A 27795-nucleotide genomic window follows, 5' to 3' on the forward strand; every position below is an offset into this window, starting at 1 on the left:
CTGGCCCCGGGCCAAGGAAATTGTGGTCACGTGGTGTGTTGTTCCTTTTACCTCTTGTGCAAATCTCAGGAGGATACTGGTGAGGTCAAGCTCTGTGTGACCTGTGGAGAGGTAACAAAAAATGTAAGCTCACCCAATTCCTTGTTTAAAGGGGGGCCCAGTGTTTACTGGGTGGCAATGGGGAGATCACAGGCTGTTGAGTTAGAGCCCTTCACACTTGAGCTGTCTTAATCACTCCATCCACCCCTGCATCTATATGTCCCTTTCTCTCACAGATGGCCCCAGGATGCTTGAGGTACTGTATGCTCAGGTCTACCATCCTGCTTGTGGCAGATCCTGCAGCTGGGCATGGGCAGTGAGGCTTTGTAAGTTTTGGTGACAGGTGTTCAGTCAAACCTTGGCTTTCTCCTGAGAAGCAGGGTGAGCCCTGTGTTCCTCCTTCTGCTCCACTGTGTGGAACATAGGGTGGTGGCAGCAGCCTGGGGAAGGAGCTCTAGATAAGCCCATGGCCTAATAGGTCAAAGTTGGGAAATGGTGAACTCTGAAGAATGTGATTTGGAGATTGTGAAGATCAAAAAGTAAATAAAGAAAATGTTCTGTTTAGGAGGAAATATTTTACTCAGGCTCCACAGAGCAAAGACAAAACAAACCAAACCAGAGAAGAGCGGTGAAAGAGCCTCTCACAGATTTGGTCTCCAGATACTGGAATATAGCAATATGAGGAAAGGAAGAAGGGGGGAAGTGGGTCTCTGACACCCAGAAAGGATCTGAAGTGAGAAACGAAGCCCAAGGGGAGAGCAAAGAGAGGTGTCTCAATGCAGAAGAAGGTGGCAAGTAGCACTTTTTCCCTGAGCCCTGCCATGCTGTGTGGGGGGAACAGCCTGAACCTGCAGATGCTTGGTGACTACTGGTGACTCCAGAGGCCTCCATGTAGAAGTACACCAGTAGAACAGAGCAGTGGACACAGAAGATAGCAGTGGCTAGTAAGTTATTCAGGTTGAGGTGTCCCTCAGGAGAGGGTGATTGGCCTGTCCCCATTTTGGAGAGGGGCCAACTGAGCTCAGAACTCAGGGCAGTTGTAGGCTCACTCCATCTAATGGGTCCCAGTATCAGGGTGAAGTGGAGTCAAGTTCAAGTTGACAGGAGGTCAAGGAGCTGAGTTCAAGCTGGCAGGAGACACACAAGAGTGTTGCAGGCTGAACAACCTGGGTTCCAAACTCATAGACACCAGCCTAAACTTAAGTGGAATCAAAGGTGCAGGCTGGCTGGAATTATTTACCACCCCACCACCATAAATCTACTCCTGGCTTGCTGGGATTAATCAGCATGGATCTGGGCTCTGTCTGCTCACTTTGTCTACCAGTGATAACAGAGACACATTCTGAAGCGGACTTTTTTCCTTGATTTGTTTTTATGAGTGTGAACATTGTTTCTAGTTCTTTTTGGTTGTTGTTTTGCTCTGTTATTTTTATTTCTTCCTTTTCTCTTTTCCTCCTGTCTTCTTCACCAGTTTCCCAAACTTTGTGTAATATTATTTTGTCCTCTCCCCGTGCTTCTAATCTCTTTCTCTTCTGTTTATCTATTTTTCTCCACAATCTCTTTTAAATTTTCTTCCCTGAGGGTAAAACTGCCATTTTGAGGGCATATTCACTGTATGCAATTTTCTGGTTTTAGATTTTGTTATATAACCACAAATCTAGTTCATATGGTTAAAAGCAGCAAATTAATACTTACCACAGTTTGTAATTTTCTAGGCTGTGTTTGATGCTATTGTACTACTTTAGCCAAAGTGACACACTGCTCTAATTAATTGTTCTTCCTGGCATGACAAGACTGAGATTGCCTGAGGGTCATAAACAGCACTATGGGCCAGTGCCAAAGAAACAAGGGTTATGTCAGATAGGCAGCAACTTCTCAGCCCCCCCAAAATTGAAGAGGTAGGATGTTGTTACAGGCTCAAAATCCAAAAGCCAGCTACCCCTGGAAGAGATCTCAAGAAGAAGTCATTCCCTAAGAGTTCTTGATTAGCAATAAAGCTACCTGCCATAAACAATTTACAAGTATCCACCCAAGAATTAAAGTAAAAAAGAAAATGAGAAGGCATGGAAGCAAGATGCAACACCAGACTTCAAGCTGGCCAAAGGCAATTCTAGGGGGCAATGAGGCAGAACAATTTGAATGCCACCCATCTGGACTCTTTGAAGTGGTAACACCAGAAGTAAAAAAAGCAGACATATGAAAAAATCAAATAGAAAAAAATCAAATCAGAAATTTCTCAGGCCTTGACCAGCACCCAGCGGAAGGTGGAAGGTGGAAGGTGGAGGTCTGGGACAGCTGCTCTGAGATCTGTTCTCCCTCCGCCCTGCCTGGGCCCAATTGGTGAGGATTAGCTTGCTGTGCGGGCACCCCTGCAACACTACCGCCCACCACTCTCAGGCCTCCTGATTGTGCCAGTCCTTGCATCCACTCTGCAGAGGCACAGGTGGTCATAAAGGGCATTTTTCTGAGCTCCAGACTTTGAACATCTTTAAAGAAAGGGCAGAGGGAATGTGTAGTAGAACTTTGCAGAGTTCAACCCTGCAGGAGGTCAGGGAACTCAATTTGGGCCTTGCAGCCTGAAATCAGTCTGAATCTCAGGGGTCTGCCATCAGCTAGCTGAGATCAAAGGACTTAGTTCTGCACATGGCTGCGCATGTTGTATACTATGACAGCAGATTTATAGTCTGAAAGTGGCCCTTCAAATTCAAATTCTTTCTCTTTTCCTCATTCCACTCTGCAAATTCTTTCTTTTTTCTGTCCTCTTTTTCCAACTCAGTCTCTTGCTCCACCATATTATCCCTTACGTTCCTTTCTGTTCCTGTTCCTGCCCTAACTCAGATTTCTTCTATCATTTTTTCTTTTTTCTTTATGTTCTTTTCTTCTCTCATTTTACTTCACGCAAGGGTCAATAGTTTTAAATGAAAGTGAGCCCCTATTACTGTTAAGTTGTTATATTCTTGTCCTTATTCTTGCACTCTGTCTTTACCTTTTGACTTTAACAGTTTCTTAAAGATTGTATGGTCATCTTATGTCCTCTAGCTTCACTTGAAACCTTCTCCAATTCTTTTACATATCTACTCCTCTTGTCCTAATGCTAAGCCCCCAGCCTAAATGGTAAAGATGCTATATTGAACAGCCTATTCACTGCAAACATATTTTGGGCTGTTTCTTGATTTTAATTTAATTCATATGGTTTAAAGGTGATAGATTAATGACAACCACAAGTGGTCAATTTGTAAGTTGTGCTTGATCCTATTGTGTTGCGGACTGTATCAATTGAGCTAAAGGATTGTGAGTGACTTAATGAGTTGTCTTCTTGGATATTATGAAAATGAGAAGTCTATGAGTCATTACAGACTCAAAAGCTAAAGTGCAACTGTATCAGGAATATTTAAGTAATAACCCAGGAATTAAACCAAGAACAACCCAACAACAAAAATAAAAATGAGAGAACACTTAAGTAAGACACAAAGAAAGACTTCCAGTTCACCAATGGCAAATAGTAGGGCAAATGGGGATGAAAAGTCTGATAGTGAACCACCAGGACACCCTGAACTCATAGCATATGAAGTAACAAAACAGATCAATCAGGCTCTAGAAAAATTCAAAACAGAAATAATTTCCCAGATGACCATAGAGATGGTGAGCAAAATGAAAGTCATGATTAGAGATTTTAGAACAGAAACTGAAAAAAAAAAAAAAAACAGATGAGCTCAGGACCATGATAGAAGCCATGAAGGCCCAGAATAAGAAAGAAATGGAAACAATGAATGCCCAACATAGGAAAGAAATGGAATCCACAAAACAGATTCAAACAGATACCTTGGAGATTAAAAACTCGATTTAAAGTTTTAGCAGCAGAATAAAAGAATGCGAAGACAGAATCTCAGAAGACAGGATTGCAGTGAGTGACTGTGAAAAGAGAGGTCTCTTAAAATCAGTAAGGGATCATGAGAAATCGATCCAACAATTCCTAGATGATGCAAAGAAGAATAACATAAGCCTGATAGGAATCCATGAAGTAGCAGGAGAAAATACAAATGGCTTAAAAAAGCTGTTCACAGAATTAATGACAGAAAACTTCCCAAACAGAGGGGAAGAATTTGACATTCAGATAACTGAGGCATATAGGACTCCAACTAGACACAATAAAAATAAATCTACACCTAGCCATATAATAATCAAGATCACAGAAACCCAACGGAAGAACACAATACTACAAGCAGTAAGAGAAAAGAAACAAATCATAAGCAAAGGAAAGCCCATCAGAATCACAATATACTTTTCAACACAGACCCTCAGGTCAAGGAGAGCCTGGAGTGAGGTATTTCAAGTCATAAAAGAAAACAACCTCCAACCTAGACTGATGTATCCTGCAAAACTCCCTTTCAAAATGGATGGGAAATAAGATACTTCCATGACAAAGAACACCTGAGAAACTTCATGAATACCAAACCAGCACTACAAGGAATTCTAAACAATATCCTAGAAAAAGACAATGAAGGTCACAACACCATGAGGCCCAACAGAGATAATCAAATAGGCAAGGCAAGAAACTAAAAGGAGAGGGGGGAAAAAGTAAAAAGAGTCAACAAAAGGACAATAACATGAAGACAGTACATATCAGTTATTACCATCAATGTCAATGGCCTCCATTCACTAATCAAGAGAAACAGACTGGCAGAATGGATTAAGAAGCAAATCCAACAATATGTTGTATAAAAGAAACACACCTAGTGCAAAAAGAAGCCCACAGACTGAAAGTGGAAGGATGGAAAACAATTCTCCACATGACAGGAGCCCAGAAAAAAGCAGGGGTAGCTACCTTATTCACAGACAAAGTAAATTTCAAACCAAACCTGATTAAGAGAGCCAAAGAAGGCCACTACACATCCTTATAAAGGGAACAATTCAAGAGGAAGAGATGACAATCATAAACATATATGCACCAAATATTAATGCCCCAACTATATAACAAATATTAAGTAACATGAAAAACCAAATAAGCACTAATACAATTGTAGTGGGGGATCTAAATACCCCACTATCACAAATAGATCATCTAGGCAAACAATCAACAATGAAATACTAGAACTGAACCAAGCTTTTGAACATATGGACTTAATATACATCTATAGAGTGTTCCACCCCACAAAATCAGAATATACATTCTTTTCAGCTGTACATATTAGCTCATAGAACAGGTTTGAATAAATACAAAGGAATCAAAGTTATCCCCTGTATATTATCAGATCATAATGCAATCAAGCTGGAGATCAATAGCATAAGAAACCACAGGAACTTCACAAACACATGGAAATTGAACACTCTCCTGAACAATCAATGGGTCACAGAGGAAATTAAAGAATAAATTAGACAGTTTTTACAAATAAATGATAATACCAGTACAACATACAGGAAATCTATGGGACACAATGAAAGCAGTTCTACATGGAAAATTCATAGCATTGAATGCCCACACTAGGAAAACAGAGTGAGCTCAAATAAACAACCTAATGATGAATCTTAGACTCCTAGAAAAAGAAGAGCAAGAAAAACCCAAAACTCATATGAGAGGAAACTATAAATATTAGAGCAGAAATCAATGCAATGGAAACTAAGAAAATGATACAAAAAATAAATGAATTGAAGAGTTGATTTTTTGAAAGAATAAATAAAATCAATAAACCTTTAGCTAGCCTTAACAAAAAAAAAAAAAAAAAAAAAAAAAGAAAAGGCTCAGATCCATGCAATTAGGAATGAAAAAGGTGAAGTCACAACAGATCCAATAGAAATCCAGAGGATCATCAATACCCACTTTGAGAACCTGCACTCTAATAAAATGGAAAACACAAGAAATGGACAGATTTCTAGATACTTATGAATTACAAAAGTTGAACAAAGAAGATAAAAAAATTTTAAACACCCAATTACAATCAATGAAATTGAAAATGTAATTAATAGTTTACCAACAAAGAAAAGCCCAGGTCCTGAAGGATTCACTGCTGAATTTTTACAAGACATTTAGAGAAGAATTACTGCCACTACTCTTTAAACTTTTCAATGAAATTGAAAGGGAAGCAATACTTCCAAATTCATTCCTGGAAGCAAGTATCACTTTGATTCCCAAACCAGGGAAAGACCAAACTAAAAAAGAGAACTACAGGCCAATCTTCTTAATGAATATAGATGAAAAAATCCTTAATAAGAGACTAGCAAACAGAATACAGAGGATCATCAAGAAGATCATACATCCTGACCAAGTTGGATTTATTCCAGGGATGCAAGGATGGGTTAACATACAAAAGTCAATAAATGTGATACAGTATATTATTAACAGAGTCAAGGACAAAAAATATATGATCCTCTTGGTAGATGCAGGAAAATGCATTTGACAAAATTCAACACCCATTCATGATAAAAATTCTGCAAAAAATTGTAATAGGTGGTCTTATCTCAACTTAATAAAGGCTATCTACGAAAAACCAACAGCCAATATCATATTAAATGGCCAAAACTGAAAACCTTCACGTTAAAATCAGGAACAAGACAAGGATGCCCACTATCACCACTCCTGTTCAATATAATTCTGGAAACATTAGCCACAGCAATTATACAAGACAAAGAAATTAAAGCAATAAAGATAAGAAAGGAAGAATTTAAACTGTCATTATTTGCTGATGATATGATACTCTACATTGAAGACCCAAAAAATTCCACCAAAAGACTTCTAGACTTAATTGACTTTCAGCAGAGTAGCTGGATACAAGGTCAACACTCAAAAATCAATAGCCTTCTTGTACACAAATGACAGACTCACTAAGAGAGAAATTAGGAAAACAATTTCTTTCACAATAGTATCCCAAAAAATGAAGTATCTAGGAATCAATCTAATGAAAGAAGCAAAAGACCTCTGCAATGAAAAGTACAGCACTCTAAAAAAAAGAGATTGAAGAAGATATAAGAAAATGGAAAGATATCCCCTGCTTCTGGGTAGGAAGAATCAACATAGTGAAAATGGCCATACTACCCAAACTGCTATTCAGATTCAATGCAATGCCAACTGAAATTCCAACATTATATTTCACAGAACTAGAAAAAAAATAATCCAAAAATTCATTTGGAACCAGAAGAGAGCTAGAATAGCAAAAGCCATCCTAGGCAACACAGACATGGCAGCGGGTATAATAATCTCCAATTTGAAACTATACTACAAAGCCAATGTGTTAAAAACAGCATGGTACTGGCAACGAAACAGACCTGAAAATTAGTGGAATAGATTGCAATATACAAAAACAACTCCAGATGAACTCAACTACCTCATCTTTGACACAGGAGCCAACCATCCTCACTGGAGGAAAGATAGCCTCTTTAATAAATGGTGTTGGAAAAACTGGATTTCAACCTGCCAAAGATTAAAACTAGGCTCTTATCTTTCACCATACACTAAACCATGCAAGTGGATAAAAGATCTAAATATTAAAAAAGAGTCATTAAATTTGCTGGAAGATAAAGTTAGGCAGAACTTTTGAAGACATTGGCATAGGACAAGACATTATGAACAAATCCTCAGTAGCATGGAAACTAGCAGAAAGAATCAACAACTGGGTTCTCATCTTATTAAGAAGCTTCTGCACTGCAAAAGAAACCATCAACAGAACTAAGAAACAATCCACAATGTGGGAAAAATTTTTTTACCAGCTGCTCCTCAGACAAAGGACTATTATCCAGAATATATAAAGAATTCAAAACAATCAGTCCCCCCCCTGCCAATATAAAGACCTGATTCAAAAATGGGCATCTGAAATGAACAGACATTTCTCAGACAAACAAGTAAAAGCATCAAGTAAATATATGAAAAAATGTTCCACTTCACTGGTCATTCAAGAGATACAGATGAAAACAACACTGAGATTCCACCTCACCCCTAAAAGAATGGCTGCTATCAAAAAATCAACCAATAACAAATGTTGGCGGGGTTGTGGGGAGAAAGGAACCCTTCTCCATTGTTGGTGGGAGTGCAGATTGGTGCAACCACTATGGAAATCAATATGGAGATACCTCAAAGAGCTGGGACTAGAGGTTCCATTTGACCCAGCCTGGGTATCTTTCCAAAAGAATTAAAAGAATCATATCACAGTGATATAGGTGAACCTATGTTTATAGCAGCACAGTTTGTAATAGCTAAAACTTGGAAACAGCCCATTTGCCCATCAGGTGGAGACTGGATAAAGAAGAAGTGGTTTTTCTATAAAATGGAATACCACTCAGCCATAAAGCATGAGAAATTAGAGTCATTCATAGGAAAATGGATACATATTGAGGATATACTCCTAAGTGAAATAAACAAGTCACACATGTATAAATACTGAATAGTTTCTCTGGTGTTAAAAAATATAATGGTACATAAGATCTTAATGATACAATTCACAATGTGAAATAGGAAGAAAAGGGCTAAAGGTGTAGGGGAATTGGGAAGGGCAGGGGAAAGGGGGAAAGGGAAAAAGGGAAAAGGAAAAAAAATGAGAAAATGAAAAAATGGAAATAAAGCATTTGTAAATAGGGAAGGGAGGAGGGGGTGAGGGGAGGGCAGGGATAAAGGGAAAAAATGAGAACCAAGACCTCTGATATAAAGGTACAAGATCCCAATGATGAATGTAACTGTACTGTATACCTAAAATGTACCAATAAACTCAAAGCTGAAAAAAGAGAAATAATTTGTCAGATAACTACAGCGATGGTGACCAAAATGAAGGACATGGTTAGTGAATCTAGAGCAGATACAGAAAAAAAAAAAATGGAGGAATTTAGGAAAATGATGGAAACTATGAACACCCAACATAGGAAACAAATCAAATCCATGAAACAGATTCAAACACATATCCAGGAGATTAAAACTTCCACTGAAAGTATACGCAGAAGAATGAGCCAATATGAGGACAAACTATCAGATATAGAAAACAGGATTGCAGTTAGTGATCATGAAAAGAAAGACTTCTTAAAATTGGCAAGAGACTACAAAAAATCAATCCAACAGCTGCTAGATTATGCAAAGAAGAGTAACACAAGATTGATGGGAGTTAATGAAAAAGCAGGAAATAGCACAAATGGAATAAAACCCTTGTTCACAGAAGTATTGGCAGAAAATTCCCCAAGCATGGATAAAGAATTTGACATACAGACAAGTGAGGTATTTAGAACTCCAATTAGCCATGATAAAAAAATCTACACCAAAGAATATAATAGCCAAGTTTCCAGAAATTCAACACAAGAACAGAATATTGAAAGCTGTTAGAGAAAAGAAGCAAATCACCTATAAAGGAAAGCCCATAAGAATCGCAGCAGATCTCTCAACACAAATCCTCAAGTCCAGGAGACCTTTGAGTGAAAAGAGAAAACAACCTCCAGTTCAGACTGATGAACTCCACAAAACTATCTTTCAAAATTGATGGAGAAATAAGATACTTCCATGATAATGAACTCTTGAAGAAATTCATGCCCACCAAACCTGCACTCCAAAATGTTCTGAAGGACATTCTAGCAAGAGATGAGGATTTCAACCCAAATAGAAGGAATATATCAGGCAAGGCAAGTAATTAAACAGAGGAAAAAAGGGAACCAACAACAGGAAAATAACATGCAGGATAACTCAATACATATCAGTTATCATCATCAATATAAATGGTCTCATTTCATCTCAAGAGAAACAGACTGGCAGAATGGATCAAGAAGCAAGATCCAACAATATGCTGCATACAAGAACCACATTTGATTTAAAAAGAAATTCATAGACTGAAAGTAAAAGGATGGAAAACAATACAACAGGAACCCGCAAAAAAGCAGATGTAGCTACTCTGTTGCAAAGTGGATTTCAAGCCAAGACTGATTAAGAGAGACAAAGAAGTCACTACATATTTGTAAAGGGAACAATCAAGAGAAAGAGATAACAATAATAAATATATATGCACCGAATACCAGCTCACCCAACTATATAAAACAAACATTAAAGACATGAAAAATCAAATAAGCACTAATAGAGTTGTATGTGTGTGTGGGGAATCTCAATACCCCACTATCACAAATAGGCAGATCAACTAGACAAAAAATCAACAAAGAGATATCAAAACTGAACTGCCAGGCATGATGGTACATGCCTGTAGTACTAGCACTCAAGAGGCTAAGATAGGAGGATCACTGTGAATTTAAGCCATGCCTGGGCTACATAGTGAGTTTGAGGCCAGCCTGAACTACATAGTGAGATCCTGTCTCAAAAAATACAGCAAAACAAAACCAACTAACCAAACAAATAAAAAAACTAGACCAAACTTTTGAACAAATGGACTTTGTACATGTCTATGGAGTGTTCCACCCCACAACATCAGAATACATGTTCTTCTTAACTGCACGTGGGATATTCTCTAAAATAGACCACATACTAGCTTATAGGACATGCTTAAATAAATACAAAGAAATAAAATTAGCCCATGCATATTATCAGACCATAGTGCAATGAACCTGGAAATAAATGACACAAGAAACCACAAAAACTTCATAATAAACACATGGAAATTAAATAACACCCTCCTGAACAACCAATGGTTCACGGATGAAACTAAAGAAGAAATTAGCCAGTTTCTACAATCAAACGAGACAACATACTGGAACTTATGTGATGCAATGAAAGCAGTTCTATGAGGGAAATTTATAGTGGTGAATTCTCATATAAGAAAAACCTAGTGAGCTCAAATAAGCAACCTAATGTTGAACCTCAATCTTCCAGAAAAAGCAAGGGAGGAAATTATAAAGGTCAGAGAAGAAATTAATGCAATAGAGACTAAGAAAACAACACAAAGAATCAATGAATTGAAGAGTTGGTTCTTTGAAAGATTAAATAAAACTGACAAACCCTTAGCCAATCTAACAAAAAAGGAAAGACTCAAATCCATGCAATTAAGAATGAAAAGAGTGAAAGATCCTATAGATCACAACAGATCCTGTAGAAATCCAGAAGATCATTAACACTTACTTCAAGACCTATACCCTAATAAGATGGAAAACAAAGAAGAAATAGGCAGATTCCTAGATACACGTGAATTATGAAAGCTGAATCAAGAAGACATAGATATTCTAAATAACCTAATATCAGTCAATTAAATTGAAGATGTAATTAAAAACTTACCACCAAAGAAAAGCCCTGGCCCAGATGAATTTCCTCCTGAAGTCTATATGAAATTTAGAGAAGATCTAATGTTGCTACTTCTCAAACTCTTTAATAAAATTGAAAGGGAAGCAATATTCCCAAATTCATTCCTGGAAGCAAGCATTAGCCTGATACTAAAACCACAGAAGCATCCAACCAAAAAACAGAACTACAGGCCAATCTACCTAATGAACACAGACTTATAAATCTTCAATACGATTCTGGCAAACATAATGCAGCAAATCATCAAAAGAATTATATACCATGACCAAGTAGGGTTTATCCCAGGGATGCAGGGATGGTTTAACATATACAAATCAATAAGTGTAATACACTATCTTAACAGAGCCAAGGACAAAAACCATACGATCATCTCAATAGATATAGAAAAAAACATTTGACAAAATCCATTCAAGATAAAAACTCTACAGAAAGTTGGAATAGATAGTCTTTATGGCAACCTGATAAAAATTATCTATGACAAACTAACAGCCAACATCATACTAAATGGAAAAACCCAAAAGCTTTTATTCTAAAATCAGGAATAAGACAAAGAAGTCCACTGTCACCACTCTTATTCAATATAGTTCTGGAACCATTAGCCAGAGAAATTAGATAAGAGAAAGCAATAAAAGGAATAAGGATAGGAAAGGAAGACGTTAAATTATCATTGTTTGCAGATGACATGATAGTCTATGTAGAAAACCCCAAAAACTCCACCGAAAAACTTCTATATTTAATAACCAAATTCAGTAGTATAAATGGATACAAATTCAACATTCAAAAATCAATAGAATTCCTATACACAAATAACAAACTCACTGAGACAGAAATTAGGGAAACAACACAATAGCCTAAAAAAAGAAAGGAATACCTAGGCATCCATCTAATGAAGAAAGTAAAAGACTTTTACATTGAAAACTACAGTACTTTGAAAAAAAGAGATCAAAGAAGATATCAAAAATTGCAAAGATATCCCTAGTTCTTGGGTAGGAAGAACCAATATAGTGAAAATGGCCATAGTTCCAAAATTATTATACAGATTTAATACAATCCTAATCAAAATACCAATAGGATACCTTGCAGAATTAGAGAAAACAATTCTAAAATTCATTTGGAACCATAAGAGACAGAGAATGGGAAGAGCAATTCTGGGCAACAAAGGCAAGACAGGGGGCATCACAATCCCTGACTTGAAATTATACTACAGACCTACTATAATAAGATCAGCATGGTACTGGCAAAAAAAAAAAAAAAGAAAAAAAAAAAAGAAAAGAAAAGACCTGAGGATTAATGGAACAAATTAGAAGATGCAAAAACAACTCTAAATCCACTCAGCCACCTTATCTTTGACAAAGGGGCCAAACACTTTCCCTGGAAGAAAGGTAGCCTCTTCAATAAATGGTACTGCAAAGACTGGCTTTTCACATGCTGAAGATTAAATCTAGACCCATATCTTTTACCATGCACTAAACTAAAATTAAAATGGGTAAAAAAACTAAATGTTGAAACAGAAACACTAAATCTGCTGTAAGATATATTTGGTAGAACACTTGAAGAAATTTGTGTAGCAAAGACTTTATGAATAAAACTCTGATTGCACAGGAAATATCACAAAGAATCATCAACAACTGGGATCTCATCTTATTAAAAAGCTTTAGCATAGTAAAAGGAACCACCAATAGAGTGAAAACACAACTCACAGTGTGAGAAAAAAATTGCTAGCTGTTTCTCAAAAGACCAATATTTACAATATATAAATAACTAAAAAAAAATAGACTCCCCCAAATTTAAAGACCTGGTTCAAAAATGGGCATCTGAAATGAATAGACACTTTGCAGAAGTAGAAATGGGAAATAAATATATGAAAAACATTCAACATCACTGGTGATTTGAGAGATGCAAATTTAAAAAAATGCTGAGATTCCATGTCACTCCAAAAGAATGGCTGCTATCGAGAAATCAACAAAGAACAAATGTTAATAGGGCAGTGGAGAAAAAGGAACCTGCTCCACTACTGGTGGGAGTGTAGATTGGTGCAACCACTGTGGAGATTCCTCATAAAATGAAAACAAAGTTCCATTAGACCCAGCTAGTCCCCTTCTTGGTATCTTCTCAAAGGAATTGAAAACATCCTACCACAGTGATATATGCACACCTATGTCTATAGTGGCAATTTGTAAACTAAATCTTGGAAACTGCACAAATGCCTATCAACTGATGAATGAATAAAGAAGCTGTGGTTTATTTATTATTATTGAGTACTCTGCCATAAAAAAGATAAGGTTGAGACATTTCTAGGTAAATGGATGCTCCCTGCGACCATACTTTTAAGTGAAATAAACTGAACACATGTTTAAAGTCTGCATTGTTTCTCTGGTGTGAGAAACCAAAAGTGTAAATAAGGTCCCAAATGCATAACACATAATGGGAAAGAAATGTTCAAACAAGAAAGGGAATAGGGAAATGGGAGGGGGAAAAGGAAGAAAGAGACAAGAAGGAAAAATGGAAACAAAGCTTTTGTAAATAAGGAGGGAAGAGAGGTTGGAGGGAGGGGAGGGAAATGGAAAAAAAAAGATATATCACATATAGATACAAGTTCCTTATGCAAAACGTTATCATTATGCATGCCTAAAATAACCAATGAAATAAAAAAGTAAAAACAGCAAATATAGCTAGTAAAAACATAAAGATAATTAAAAAAAGAAAAGCAAAACAACAAATTGGATTTCTGAGAAACCCTTAGGCCCCAAACCTTCTTCCCTCATCTTTGACTGGTTTTGGACGGCCGTCTTTGCTCACCAGAACAGCTTACCCTGGGAGTGGATGAGGATTAGCCGGGTCTGGGCAGTAGACTCTGTACGACTCCTTCAGATTAACTCCACCTCCATGAAGATATTCACTTCCCATTTTTTCAGTTACAAAGTTTCTCACTGATTTCTTTAAACTTTCTGGTCTAAGAATTTTTATCTGAAAAAGAAAACAGGAAGATAATGTTAACTGAAAAGGAGGAGTTTCCTTCCCATGGTAAAATGAAATTAAAAACCAAAGTATTGGAGATGTAGCCTCCAGCCAGAGCTCTGTGGTGGCCCTGCTTGACGTGTTGGGTCCCCGAGTGGGGGGGACAGGCCTCTCCTGGCCTTTGTGCAGCCTCCGGGGCACCAGGGCTGCCTGTGCATTGGGCAGTTCCTCCACCCTGAGGACCTCACTTGGATGGCAGGGTACAGGTGTGTCCCCTGGCTCTGCAGAGAGGCCTTTCCGGGTTTCCTCTCATCCTGCCTTCCAGTCTAGAGCAAGGAGACCATGGTGGGACAGCACAGTCCACCTGCAGGAAATGAAGTGCACAGTGTCATCCGCAGGAGTCTAAGGGAGAGAACACATATCTGAAAGAGCAGTCGGTTGATGGGTGATCTAGGAGACAGTATGCATGTAGCAAGCAGAGGCTCAGGGTTACTGAGATCACTGCACTTTTCCCAGGGACACTGTCTGGGATACCTCGTTTCTTTATGGAAGGAGTGAACCAGCATCTGCAGGCATCTGTGGGTCTGTGTGGATGGACCAGGCTGAACCACAGAGGCCACTTTTACAAGTCAAACACTGTCAGATATTGGCAGTTCCATGTTTAAATCACAAAATTCATTAAATTTCTCCATTGCTGGAATTTTTAACCTTGAAGATTGTTGTTTTTTGAGAGATGGAGGACAGAAAAAAATGGAGTCTGTCAAAGTCAATTTCACTAGCAGGAGCTTCATGTCCCCTTCTGCCAAGTGTTGTCCTTCTCCCACCTGTCTGCGAGAATTAGCAGTGTAGACAGATGAGACACTGGAGTAGGTCCTTGCAGCTCCCAGGCCTCCCCTTCTCCAGGGCAGGCCTCCTTTCTCTGATGAGCACCTGAGCCTCACGTTCTCATTGCTCAGCCCAGGCTTGGACATCTTGCCAACTTTTGGATTGGAAAAGAGGATTACTATGCTCAATTTCTGTTCATAAAACAAAATCACTGGGAGCTCACTGTGGCAGGCAGTGTAACATGGGACTTACACACTAGGCAATTTGTTATTCAGGTAAAATATACTGGCCCCATACAACATTCAACAACACAAAAAGGTGTGAATGAAAAAGTAAAGGTTTTTAGCTATCACCGTGTTTCTTGTGGCTCCTTACAGATATTCCCAACACAGAACAGGTGCCTCTCTATCCAGCCTCCTCTTTTGTACAAGCAGAGATCTGTTCTGCAGACTATTAGGCATTCTGCATTTTTCAACACAACTTAAACACATTTCCTGCCATGACGTATGGCGGTATCGACCTGTCTACAGAGACCAAGTTGGTAACAGATCAGGGAAGTGGGTGGGGTAGAGAGAAATCATCCCTTCATAGGAAAAGTACAGGTGCCAGTGGGACGCTAGATGGCAGAAGAATGCCAGTCTCCAAGTGAGGACTGAGGCCACAGACTGCTCTGGCTCCTGTCACCACTGGGGACTGTGGCTGCCTGGCGCTTCATCTTCTAATTTTCCAAAAAAGTCAGAAAACTGGGTTTTTATGTGGACTTTCCCAATTTGAAGTTTTTGACCCCTAAATTTAAAAAATACTCTATAATAATACACAAGATCCTAAAGAGATAATTAACATGTGAAATAGGAAGAAAAGGGCTAAAGGTGTAGGGAAAGTGGGAAGGGTAGGGGAAAGGGAATAAGGGAAAAGAAAAAAATATGAGAAAATGAAAAAATGGGAATAAGGTGTTTGTAAATGGGGAGGGGAGGGGGGTGAAGGGAGGGCAGGGACAAGGGGAAAAAATGAGAACCAAGACCTGGCATGTAAAGGTACAGGATCCCAATGATGAATGTAACTGTGCTGTATACCTACAATGTACCAATACACTCAATAAAAAGAAAAAAAACCTAGAGGTACAAGATCCCAACAATGAATGTAACTGTGCTGTATCCCTAAAATGTACCAATAAACTCAATTAAAGCTGAAAAAAAAAACCACTCAAACAAAAGCAAAATAAAACCCCAAAGATGCACTGATGTTCACAGCTCAGTTACTCACAGTAGCTGAAAAGTGGAAACAGTTTAATAATTACAGGATTTCTGACTGGGATGATGGCAAAGGTCTGGAAACAGATGGGGCAGACAGCTGTCCACTGAACACACTTAATGCTGTGGAACTGCACACTCAGAAAGGGTTAAAATTATGAGGATCAAATGAAACAACGCATGCAGATATTATCCCAATTAAAAATTCATGTTAAGATGTAAGTATACTCAGAACTTAAAAACTAGTGTATGGTATTTAATTTAGTTATTTTTAATTAAGGACTTGAAAGTTGTTATGGTCTAACATTGCCCAGAAGACACAGCCAGAAGAAGCCATCTGTGAGGCAGAGCAGCTGCTGACAGACACGGAAATGCTGGTGTCTTAATACTGGACTCCCCAGCCTCTAGAACTGTGAGTGACACATTTCTATTGTTTGTACATTACCTGGTCTAAAGTATTTTGTTATAGCAGCCCAAACAGACTAAGCTGAAAATCTTCTAAGACAGATTTTCATAGGTTCAAATTCATTTGTTTTATGATAAATTGCACTTGAAAAATTGAAAAAATAAAACTGCAGGCCAACTAAAACAAGTCTATATATCAGATGTGGTCCTTTTTGCAACCTCTATCTATAGTGAGTTTTAAAATGCTGCAAAAACAAAATTTAAGGCAGAAGTCAAGGAGGATTATTGGCTGTCTAGGTCACTGATACCTGAAGGTCGGGGAGAGGGGAATGAGGAATTTTCCCTCACTGAATTAGATGGCTAAGTGAAAGTCAAAAGCTTCTTCATCGTGGTAGAGACAATTCTGGATGACCTACTTGAGAAGTCAGATATGGGGGCAGGACAGGCAGGCCCAGCCTTGTTTCCTGGCCAGGGGCAGAGCAGGGTAGGAGGAGCTGGCAGGTGCCAGACCCCTGAGCCCAGGGTAGGCTGCTGGCCTGCCCAGAGCACCAGGGCCTGTGCTGGTTTGATACAGGCTACATGTACAACGTGTGCAGGAGCAGAGTAGAAAGTGCCCTGTGCAGGCGGGAATGAGCCCTATACTTCCTCATCTGTCCGATCTGCCAAGTGTGTAAGCGTCTCCTCCCCATGGCAGAGGGAGGCCAGGGCTGTGGCTCTGACCGGACACAAGGAAACATCAAGGGTGGTGAGTGAGGGTGTCCCTCTAACATTAAGGCTCAGCAAAGTTTAGTTTTCAGGAATCAATATATTTTGCTTATAAAATTTTATTTCAAAAGGTTTAAGTTACTAACAAAGTGCTTAAAATATCTAGAACCTTACTATTTTTTCAAAGCACATCTTACCAGAATAAGTCTTTGAAATGGAGTCAGTTTCTCCCAGGGAAAATTTGTAGGATTATACGTTTCTTCATTTTCATTCAAAAGTTCAGCTAGATGTTATTTAAGGAGAGATTAAAATCAAATACTTTGTATCACTAATGGATGTCGCGATACATGTTTTTGTTATAAAACTATAGTTTTTGTTCTTTAAAGACATAGTAGAATTTTGAGCTTTATTTCCACTAGATTAGAGGCACTGGCAACTCTCCTCTATACCTTGAAAGTAGACCTGGAGGCAGAGTTAATGCCAACTCAATCCAGCTGAAGAGGCTGCTGTGGGGCGGGGACAGCCAGCACTTCACAGCTCACCACTGACAGGGGCCAGTGACCCACCTGAAATGGGCACAGGAAGTGGGCCCTAAGGAGACACACCTGTGTCCTTCCTCCTGCCCTCCTGCTGGGTCTGCATGGCAGGGAGCATGCCCCATCTTTACCTCCAACTCTCCATGATGCAGTTACCTCCCCCTACTTCGTATTTCCACAGTTATTTCCCAATGTTTAACTTTATAACTTTATTATAAAAATAGCTTTTTGTTTGTTTTAGTATGGGGGATCAAACTCGGGTCCTTGTGCTTGCGAGGCAGGTGGCAGAACCACTGAGCTAAATCCCCAGCCCTAAAAATAGCTTTTTTGAATGTAATTATTAATATTGGCGTGTTGATTAAAACAAGAACATTCCATGGCACATGAAAATCTAGTTACAAATGGATAAATTTGGGGTTAACAGTAAAATCAAAAGATACTTCACAAAATGGGTCAATAAAGACCTTAAAATAAAAAATTATTGATTCTCATATTAAAATAGATTTTTGACAAATACAACATAATAAAACATTAATCACCTACAGAAAAAAACCCAGAGTGGAGACTACCTTCTTAATAAGAAATGGAAACCAAGAAGCTATGAAAATAGCCATAGTTGACTAAACAGATATTCCAACATTTATACAGTACAGAAACCATAGCCAAATCCAATAGACAGTGAACAGACTTAGAAAAATACTTAAGGACACAAAGATATAACTACCTAAAACATTAATAGGATTCTTACAAAAGGCTGAAAAGGAATAAACAATCCAGTAGAAAAATGGGTAAAGAACATGAACAGACAAATCCAAATGGTCAATAAGCATCCAGAAGGAAACTTTAACTTGCCCATAGTTAAATTAAAACTAAAATATTCAAAAACTTTTCAGATTGGCATGATTTTTTCTTTATGGAAAAAGGGCACTCCTATTGCATGTGGAAATATGCATTATCATAAACATTTAAAGAAATCATCCTGGCAGCAATTATTAATGAAAAAAGATTTACTGTCAATTAGCAACTCAACTTCTGGAAGCAAAAATGGAGAAAAATGTGGAAGGAAACAAATTCGGTTGTATCTGAGTAGGCATAATAGTGCCAGTGGCAGGGAAAGATGAAGAGGAGAGTAGAAATAGAAGAGGGAAAAGATAAAAGCAGCAAGTCCATTTTCTATGTAATTTTTAGATATCTGTTATTATAAAATAGAGGATCTATAGAGGGCTGGTTAGATTCAAGGTTCTAAACTAGTGCAGGTAAAGAGAGTACTGTGGTATATTTAATCTCTCCCAAATCCTGATATTTCATCAATTTCTCATTGTAACAATAAGATTATTCACAAGATTATGAGGATTACATAGGATAAAACGTGTGTGCTTATGTCATAATTATGTTGCTTCTTTCAGTATTTTTAGTGTAAGGTAGTGAACTACATTTATAAATTTAAAAATTACTCCCTTGTCCACAGACAGACACAGACACAGACACACACACACACACACACACACACACACACACACACACACACATATTAGAGTACAACCCTAAATGGTTCCTTACTTTCCTCTGGGGATTTCATGTAAACCTCCGATGGAGACGTCTCTGAGCAAAACACCATGTTCATCAGAGAATATACAGCCTTACTATTCTTAAATGCATTCCACTGTGGAGGATTGGACAAGAGGGATTTGCACAGCAGGGAGAAGGGCTCCAGCTGCCGGCTGAGGTGCTGGTACTGCCTCCACCGTGACTCCGACAGCCATGGAAGGTGCTGATTTTTACACATTTCAAATATGCCTAATAGAAAAGGAAAAATGATCACATTAGAAGAGCTCAGTTCTTTACCGTTTAGTTATTCCTTACAAAGTAAATGATTAACAAATATTTGTTGTTGAGCAAAGAATCACTCTGTAATGTAAACTTTTTCTTAACAATTTTAAATATGTAGGTTGCAAAACATCTCCAGAAATTTTTGTTTTACAAATCTCAAACTCTATGCCCATTACACATTACAAACAACTTCCCTTTTCCTACCCTTCCAAGATGCTGGTAGTCACCATTTTTCTAACTGTTACTATGGATTTATGGAAGGCATGCTTTACATTGTATATTTGTGTCAAAAGTGTATAAGATTTACTTTGTCGGACTTACAAATGAATATGACTTATGAACATTCTCCTGGAACAGGAACTCATTCATAAGTCAGACCTACTGTATAGCTAGCTACTCCTGCTTGTTTTCGGTCTCCAGAGCTTGGAGCATCATTTTCCATCCTTTGGCTGTGATGGTTGCGTGGCTTTTGTCCTTCATTCTGTTAATGTGGTATATTACATTTTTTCGCTTTTGTATGTTCGACTATCCTAGGAGAAGATCTCTAATCAGCAAAACAATTTAACACCTCAACAAAGCACAGAAATGACAAACTAAATGCAAAGGTAGCAGAAGGAAACAAATAATAATAATAAAGATTGATGTAATACTAAAATCGAGAATAGATAAGTAGTAGTAAAAAATCAAAACTCAGGGCTTGGATGTTGACCAGATCAAGAAATATGCAAACCTTTAGCTCAGTTAAGGGAAAAGAGAGATAATGGACATTACTAAGACCAGGAATGAGAGTGGGACATCAACACAGATGCTACAGAAGTTTTTTAAAAGTCTGAAACTGCTATCTACAATTATGTGTCAACAAACTGGATAACCGAGAAGGAATGGATGAATTCATAAAACATATAATGTAGCCAGGGATTTAGCTCAGTGGTTCTGCTGCCTGCCTTGCAAGTGCAAGGTCCTGAGTTCAATCCATGGTACCAAAATCAATCAGTCAATCAATCAATCAATCAATCATAATGTATCAAGACTGAATAATAATGAAATAGAGAATCTGAATAGACCAACAGAAAGTAAGGAGGTGGAATCAGTAAACAAAAACTGACCAAAAAAGAAAACTCTCTAACCAGATAGCATCATTGGGGAACTCTCTTAAATACTTAAAATGATTAATGAAAATTCCTCTGAAACTCTTCCACCAAACTGAAGAGAAGAATACCGCCTAATCGAGTCTGTAAGGCCAGTGTTATTCTGAAGCCAAAACTAGACAAAGACACAAGAAAACTGTAGACAATATTCCTGATGAATATGGACACAAAAACTTTCAACAGATTACTATCAAACCAAATTCAATAGCATATGGAAAGGATTACACACTATAGGCAAGTGGAATTTGTTGTTTGAGTATGTTATTTAATGTCTACATGTTTGTGGATTTTCTGCTTTTCCTTCTGCTACTATTACTAGTTTCATCTATTGTGTTTGAAAAAGATGTATGGTATGATTACTCCTTGAATTTGTTAAGATTTGCTTGTGGCCTAAAGTGGTATTTCATGGAAAATGTTCATGTGGACTTGAGAAGAGGGTACATTCTGCTGTTACTGGGCAGACCATTATGATTCAGTTTGGTCTAATTGATCACTGTGTTGTTCAAGTCCATTTTTTCCTTCTCAATCTCCTGTCTGATTCTTCTGTCTTTTATTTTGCTCTTTATTTATATTTGGGTTTCTCATATAAGAAAAACCATGCAATATTCAAGCTTGTGCATCTGGTTTATTTTACTTAAATTTATTGTCTCAGTGTGCATCTGTTTTCTTACAAATGACTAAGGTTTATCCTTCTTTATGGTAGAGTAGTACTCTGTTATGTATAAATACTGCATTTTCTTTATCCATTCACCTGTTGATGGACATAACAGGCTGCTTCCAGGAACTAGCTATTGTGATTGTGCTGCTATAAACATGGTATGCATGGATCACTGTAATATGATGTCTCCATTTAACATTTTTTTATAGGGCAGTTTTTTTCTTTAGCACTTTGAACATATCCCAATCCCTGTGGATTAGTTTCTCCTGAGAAATCTGCTGATCATCACATAGAAACTTCCTTGTACACATGAATCCTTTTTCTCTTGCTGCATTCATGTTCTGTCACTGTTCAAAGCTGAGTTATGTTAATAGTAGTTACTGGCTCTCACACCAGTGCTTGGTATTTACATTTTTCCTTGGGTTTTTCTAAACTATCCCAGAATCTATCAAAATTTTTTATTTTTATTTTTGAACTATTGTTTCTGTTTTCTTTCTTTTGTAAGCAAAAGAATCATAATAAATCCATAAGATCATCCATTGATTCAGTAGTCACGTACCAAACATCCACTAGGTACCATTTTATTACTTTGGTGAAAATAAGAAAAAAAATCATATCACAGAGAAGTATGCACACCCATGTTTATAGCGGCACAGTTTGTAATAGCTAAATCTTGGAAACAGCCCATTTGCCCATCCGTTGGAAACTGGATAAAGAAGATGTGGTTTTTCTATAAAATGGAATATTACTCAGCCATAAAGAACGAGAAAATAGATTCATTCATAGGAAAATGGATACATGTTGAAGGTATACTCCTAAGTGAAATAAATAAGTCACACATGTGTAAATACCGAATAGCTTCCCTGGTGTGAAGGGAAGGTGGGATGGGTAGGGGAAGGGTAACAAGGGAAAAGAAACAAATGCGAGAGAATGAAGAGATGAAAATAAAGTGTTTGTAGATGGGGAGGAGAGGAGGGGTGAAGGGAGGGCAGGGGTAAGGGAAAAATGAGAACCAAGACCTGTCGTGTAGAGGTACAAGATCCCAACAATGAATGTAACTGTACTGTAGCCCTAAAATGTACCAATAAACTCAATTAAAGCTGGAAAAAAAAGAAAAAAATCAGACCAAGTGGAGTTTTCCATATTCTGCTATACTTCGTAGTAGCTCCCTGTGATTGCATTCTGGCTTCCAGCTCTTGCCACAGGGCCCAAATGCTTGATACAGCCTGATCTTTTCTTTGTGTGAAGTCAGATTTCTTTAAATTCCTTATTTGTGTGATTTAAAATGTACAAAACAGCACAACCGTGTGAATGTTACTTAAATGAGTATTTAAAAATGAGTAAGATGTAGATGAATCTAGGTATATTTGATTACAACTAAAGTATATTTAAAAATATACAACAGGAGTATTTAAAAAGATTTCTTAAGTGATTTTGCCTAGGCTTTTTGGGTAAACGTGCTTTTGTGGCTCACATTTTCAAAGGATTTTCATGAGAAATTGAAGGCGAGGCTGGGGTTCAACCCCATTGGTATTTCATACTCATGTTGGTTGTAAACATATTCATCCAAAAGACACTGCCATTAGATATTTTGCTCTGCAGATTAGGACTTCCATAACCATACTAATTGCCGTTCACTTGTTCATTTATTGAAAAATTACTCATTGTCAGTTATGTGCTCAGCACTGTTGGAGATGGGTGAGGAGCCAGACATTGTTATTGCCGTAAGCTGCTTTTGCTTTCCTCAGCGACTTAGAGCATCTCAGACATATTTCAGTATTTTGCATGGAAATGTGTTTTTAATGGGCTTCTACTACATTCAGAGAAGTTGCTTTCACTTACGATCAAGTCTTGGCTTGGAGAGAATATTTTCAATGTTTATGAGGATACTGGAATACAGAAAGAGGTTCCATTCTCTCTCTGGTCGAAATCCAATGCCATCTGGCCTGAGGTTCCCATCAGCATTATTCTGCATGATTGTAGTGCAAAGCCGGAAGGAGAAGCAGAGTTTATGTTGGTTGAACAGAGCTGAAGAAACCACCTGCAGAGAAAATACAAGGGTTAGATCAACTCAGTGAGCTTAAGTAAGCAGAATTTGCATTAAAGAACATCTCTCACCTTAAAAATATTTCTTGTCAGTGTATCTATTGCATTTTTAATATGCTTGTCTAGGGGATTTTTCTCACTTTCCAAATCAGGTCCTTCTGAGATATTTTTAATCTCGTGAACTTTTTTCAGAGACATCCTCTCCTTTTTCAAGCTGTGCTCTTGCTCTTTGTTTTTGGAGACTACGGATGACACAAAGACCTGGCGAAACCAGCCCAGGGAGAACTGGTACATGTGGTCCACCCGGGCAAGGCTGGCCGTAAGGAAGTACAGGAGAACGCCCCGGGTGGCGGTGGGCAGGTACTTCTCTCGAATTGCTTGGATTTCACTTTCTGCTTTCTCTGTTGCTTGGATACGTTTTGCAATTTCATTCGAAGTCATTTTGCATTTTCTTAAGGTATCTATAATTTCCTCATCATCTAATACACATCCTAAGGACAAAGAGTGAATTTAAAGACTGTGTGATTCTGAGCAGCTGTTTCCGCAAACTGTCTCTCTGTAAGTTTTTCCTGTGGGCTTTGTGTTGGAGATCAGCTCCAAGGAGCCACTCCTGATTCCAGGAGATTAAAACAGACAGGATGCACTTCCCACTTCGACACCTTCTCCATATCACTCTCGCTTTTGTGGATATGATTTCTATTACAGGCACGACACAAGTAACCAGTCCATCCTAGGGGATGCTTCTGTACACTGACTATAGTAACAACCTCACCATTATTTCCTGGGACAGAGTCTGATATTTTGTATTCTATTCTATTCTAATTTTGTTAAATAAAACTGATGATGTCCAGTGATATGAGTTTCTCAACTAGCAATAGGTTGTAAGTCATTTTTTGAAAAACCACTGCACTAGACACACATAATTCTCTTTCAAATTTTGAGGCAGCTCTTAAATTTCCATTTTAAACTCTCTATCTTTATGGGCCAAACATTCTTTCATTTTCCTCAACTGCCTTTTGCTTATGACAGGACTTTCAGAGCCATCACACCATCCTATATGCTCATATCTGGACAGACTTTAGTTGGAAAAAAGCTTTCTTAAAATGTGGCACCCAGAGCCAAGCACAGTATTTCAGCTTGAAATGGCCCCTGAAGCAAGCAGGGAGGTAATGATGCCCCAGGACTTGGATGGCCAGTTAAACAACATCTGGCCCTAAGTGGTAGGGCACCTCTTACTTTCCCACTCCAGCACATGGTTTCCCAATTTTTGCTTTGATTGAGTCACAAAAAATAAAATATTTCCACAGGGGTAATGACAATGACAGTGTTACTAAAATTTAGAAAGGAGGAGGATTCATGTCTAGAATCAAGGACAATTTTTTTTTGTCCTAGGGATCGAAGCCAAAGCCTCCTACATGGGAATCACAGGTATTACTGCTGAGCTACACCCACAGCCCAACGAACCTTTATTTAATTAGAGTTTTCAAGGGACATTTTTATTAAAGCCACTATTAGTAAAAAGTTAGTCTTTTAAAAATAACTTAAACTCTAATCTAAGGAAGAATCAGGTATAAACACCAGAGCAGAATAAAATCACAGAATCCTCTGACACCTTTCAGTTATCTCATCAAACCCACCTTTTACCCAATTTATACAAAGCTTATAGCAAAATGTGACATCTGTTATATGACGACCCAAGATGAGAGTGTGGCTGTGCCTCCAGGCCCTTGTGTTCTGTGATACAGGAGGTTCCAGGGGATGGCTATGCCCTCCTGAGAGGAACCAGAAGGCTGTCCACACAACCAGCTGTCCTGTCACCGAGAGAAGCACAGCTCATTCCCCTGCTATAAAGGAACTGGTTGTCAGGGGCAAAGATCCTTCCAGGGGTAAATATGTATTTAAATGCATATAAATGTACTTCTGAGGTAGGATTTGACTGAATTTGTAATAAAGGTAAAAATGGACTTTCAGCCCTCTCTCTCCTTTTTCCCCCTTTCTAAATAAGGTTCTGAACAAGCCAGAGTTCAAATAAGGTTCCACAGCCCAGAGACTGCAGGAGGTCACTCTTCTTTTGGTGGCTGTGGCACTTTGCCAGGGAAGGGCAGCTGACGGTGAGCAGAGCACTGAGCAGAAGAGGCGTGTGCTTTGGCGGGAAGGGCTTATGCATATCTCTGCCCTTTACCTGGCTCAGATGTCTGTGCCCCCAGAATCCTAAGCTGCACCCTGAACACTCAGCACCAGCAGTGCTACATGTTTAGCATCTTCCCAAGGATCTTTCCACACAGATGTGCAATCGGAAGGGCAGTGGGATGGACGACGAACAGCATTTTAAAGTGAGAAATGAATTCCACAATAAATGCCCGGCCTCAAATGACAAGAAAATTGGCCTTCACTAGAATTAAGAAAAACAACTGATAGAACTGCTGAATCTCAGGTAAATATTTCTTGATGACAATAGAGGTTAGTTCCTGAAACATCTTAAGGTTAAAAGATTAATGGAAGTAATCAGGGGATTTAGCTCAGTGGTGCGGCTGCCTGCCTTGCAAGCACAAGGTCCTGAGTTTGATCCCTGGTACCAAAAAACAAAAAAGATTAATGGAAGCAACTGAAGAACTGATTTTTTCTTTTTAAAGATCAAGATAAAGACATACATTTTAAGTTACATGGAATCTGTGGCAATTGTACTCAGATCTCCGTCCACTATCTGACACTGGTTATTTGGTGAGATTTCATTAAATAGTTTTTGTTTTGTTTAAAAATGATTGGTACATCAATTGTACATATTTATTAATATAGTGTGATAATTTCACACAAGGACACCGTGTGTGATGAGCAGTTAGGCGTACCTAGCATGTCTGTTTCCTTAGACACTGAAACATTTCTGAGAGACCGGAAGGACTGTAGGTGTTTGTGAGGTACAGTGCAATACCCGGAGACCTGTGCTGTGGGTGCCAGCAAAGCAGGGTGAGTACGACTGCATTTCCATCTCCTCATTGTTATTCAGGGTTTGGAGCCTCCAGCAGGTGCCCTCCCGTTATTCACAAAACATATAGCAGGTTGCTGCAAAGTGCAGTCACCCACAGCGGGGCAGAGCCCGAGCCCAGTGCTTCAGTTCCCTGGTCCTGTTGGTGTTGCTCCTGGGAAGGCTGCCTTGTGCCCTGCCATGCTTTCTGTTTCTTGCTTTTGCAAAACATTATAATCTTATTTATTTATGAATATTTGCCTTTTTAAAAAGCCTGGTTTTCAGTCTATCTTCTAAGCAGCCAGTCACAGGGGCTTGCACCCCAGACCATGGAACTTCCAATAAGACAGATGGTGAACTGGTGGTGAGCATCAGTTTCAAAGTAAACGTGGCCAGGGCCCAGATGAAGAGGTTCAGGTTGAGTTAAGTATGTGGTGGAACTCACTGGTTATTTGTATGGGAAAGAAAGAAAGAAAGAAAGAAAAAGCAATATAATCTGCAGAATATTCTTACATATAACCTTAACTGAGGATCAAAGTAATTTGGGAAACTTTAAAATCCCAATAAGTCACAGATTAAAACAGAAAGGTCACCCATTGTTAGGGAGGCCTGTATTTTATTTCACAGATACATCTGTGTAATCCAGGAATTTAACCTAAATTTAAATTAGTTGCTGTAAAGACTGTGATTTCTGAGATAGTTCTGATAATGAAGAGGAAAAGGGTTCCTGTTTCTTGAAAAACTTAGCATGTTTTAGTGTTTTATATATAAAAGTCACTGGATTGTTTCCGTTTTGAAAAGACCCTGTAGTATTAACACATGGGAGAATCTGCTCCTTTGTCTCTTCTGTACTAGAGATTTGCTGCCAGCATCAGGCCCAGATTACACAGGCGTGGGGCTTTACTCACCAGCCCCCCAGGCTTTGCTTAGCACTGAGCTCAGGTGTGGGGAGCGAATGTCTTAGCAGACAATGAGCTAACATACAGTGTGAACTGAAAATAGTCACAGTTCTCAGGCCCAGGTTCACCAATGTTAATTATCTGGCAGAAATGGAAATCTTGTATTTTTTGCTCCAATTCACAATAAAATCCTGAGAGTTTTTTATTCTGATCTTAATACAGGTCTCTTAGTGTCACAAGAGATCTCCACTCACCCTGAGAATTCTGCAGTAAGTTCAGTGTTTTCTCCTCCATTTCTTCAAGTGTTAATGAATCAAGGGCGATCCGCTCC

The 27795-nt window shown here is 38.4% G+C and overlaps 1 protein-coding gene across 1 annotated transcript; it reads right to left on the reverse strand.

The window, feature by feature from the left end:
* Positions 1-27790, reverse strand: LOC104875074 (dynein heavy chain 14, axonemal). The gene is made up of 6 exons (XM_019210430.1): positions 27719-27790; positions 23400-23598; positions 19482-19718; positions 17583-17668; positions 14055-14209; positions 1-101 (listed from the first exon to the last, which is right to left on the reverse strand). The coding sequence occupies exons 2-6, from the start codon at positions 23530-23532 to the stop codon at positions 86-88; spliced, it is 627 nt and encodes a 208-aa protein (XP_019065975.1). The 5' UTR covers positions 23533-23598; positions 27719-27790; the 3' UTR covers positions 1-85.
* Positions 27791-27795: the final 5 nt, after the last annotated feature.

The sequence above is a fragment of the Fukomys damarensis genome, unplaced genomic scaffold, assembly GCF_012274545.1.
Source record: "Fukomys damarensis isolate Sample0158 unplaced genomic scaffold, DMR_v1.0_HiC HiC_scaffold_11, whole genome shotgun sequence".
Lineage (NCBI taxonomy): Eukaryota > Metazoa > Chordata > Mammalia > Rodentia > Bathyergidae > Fukomys > Fukomys damarensis.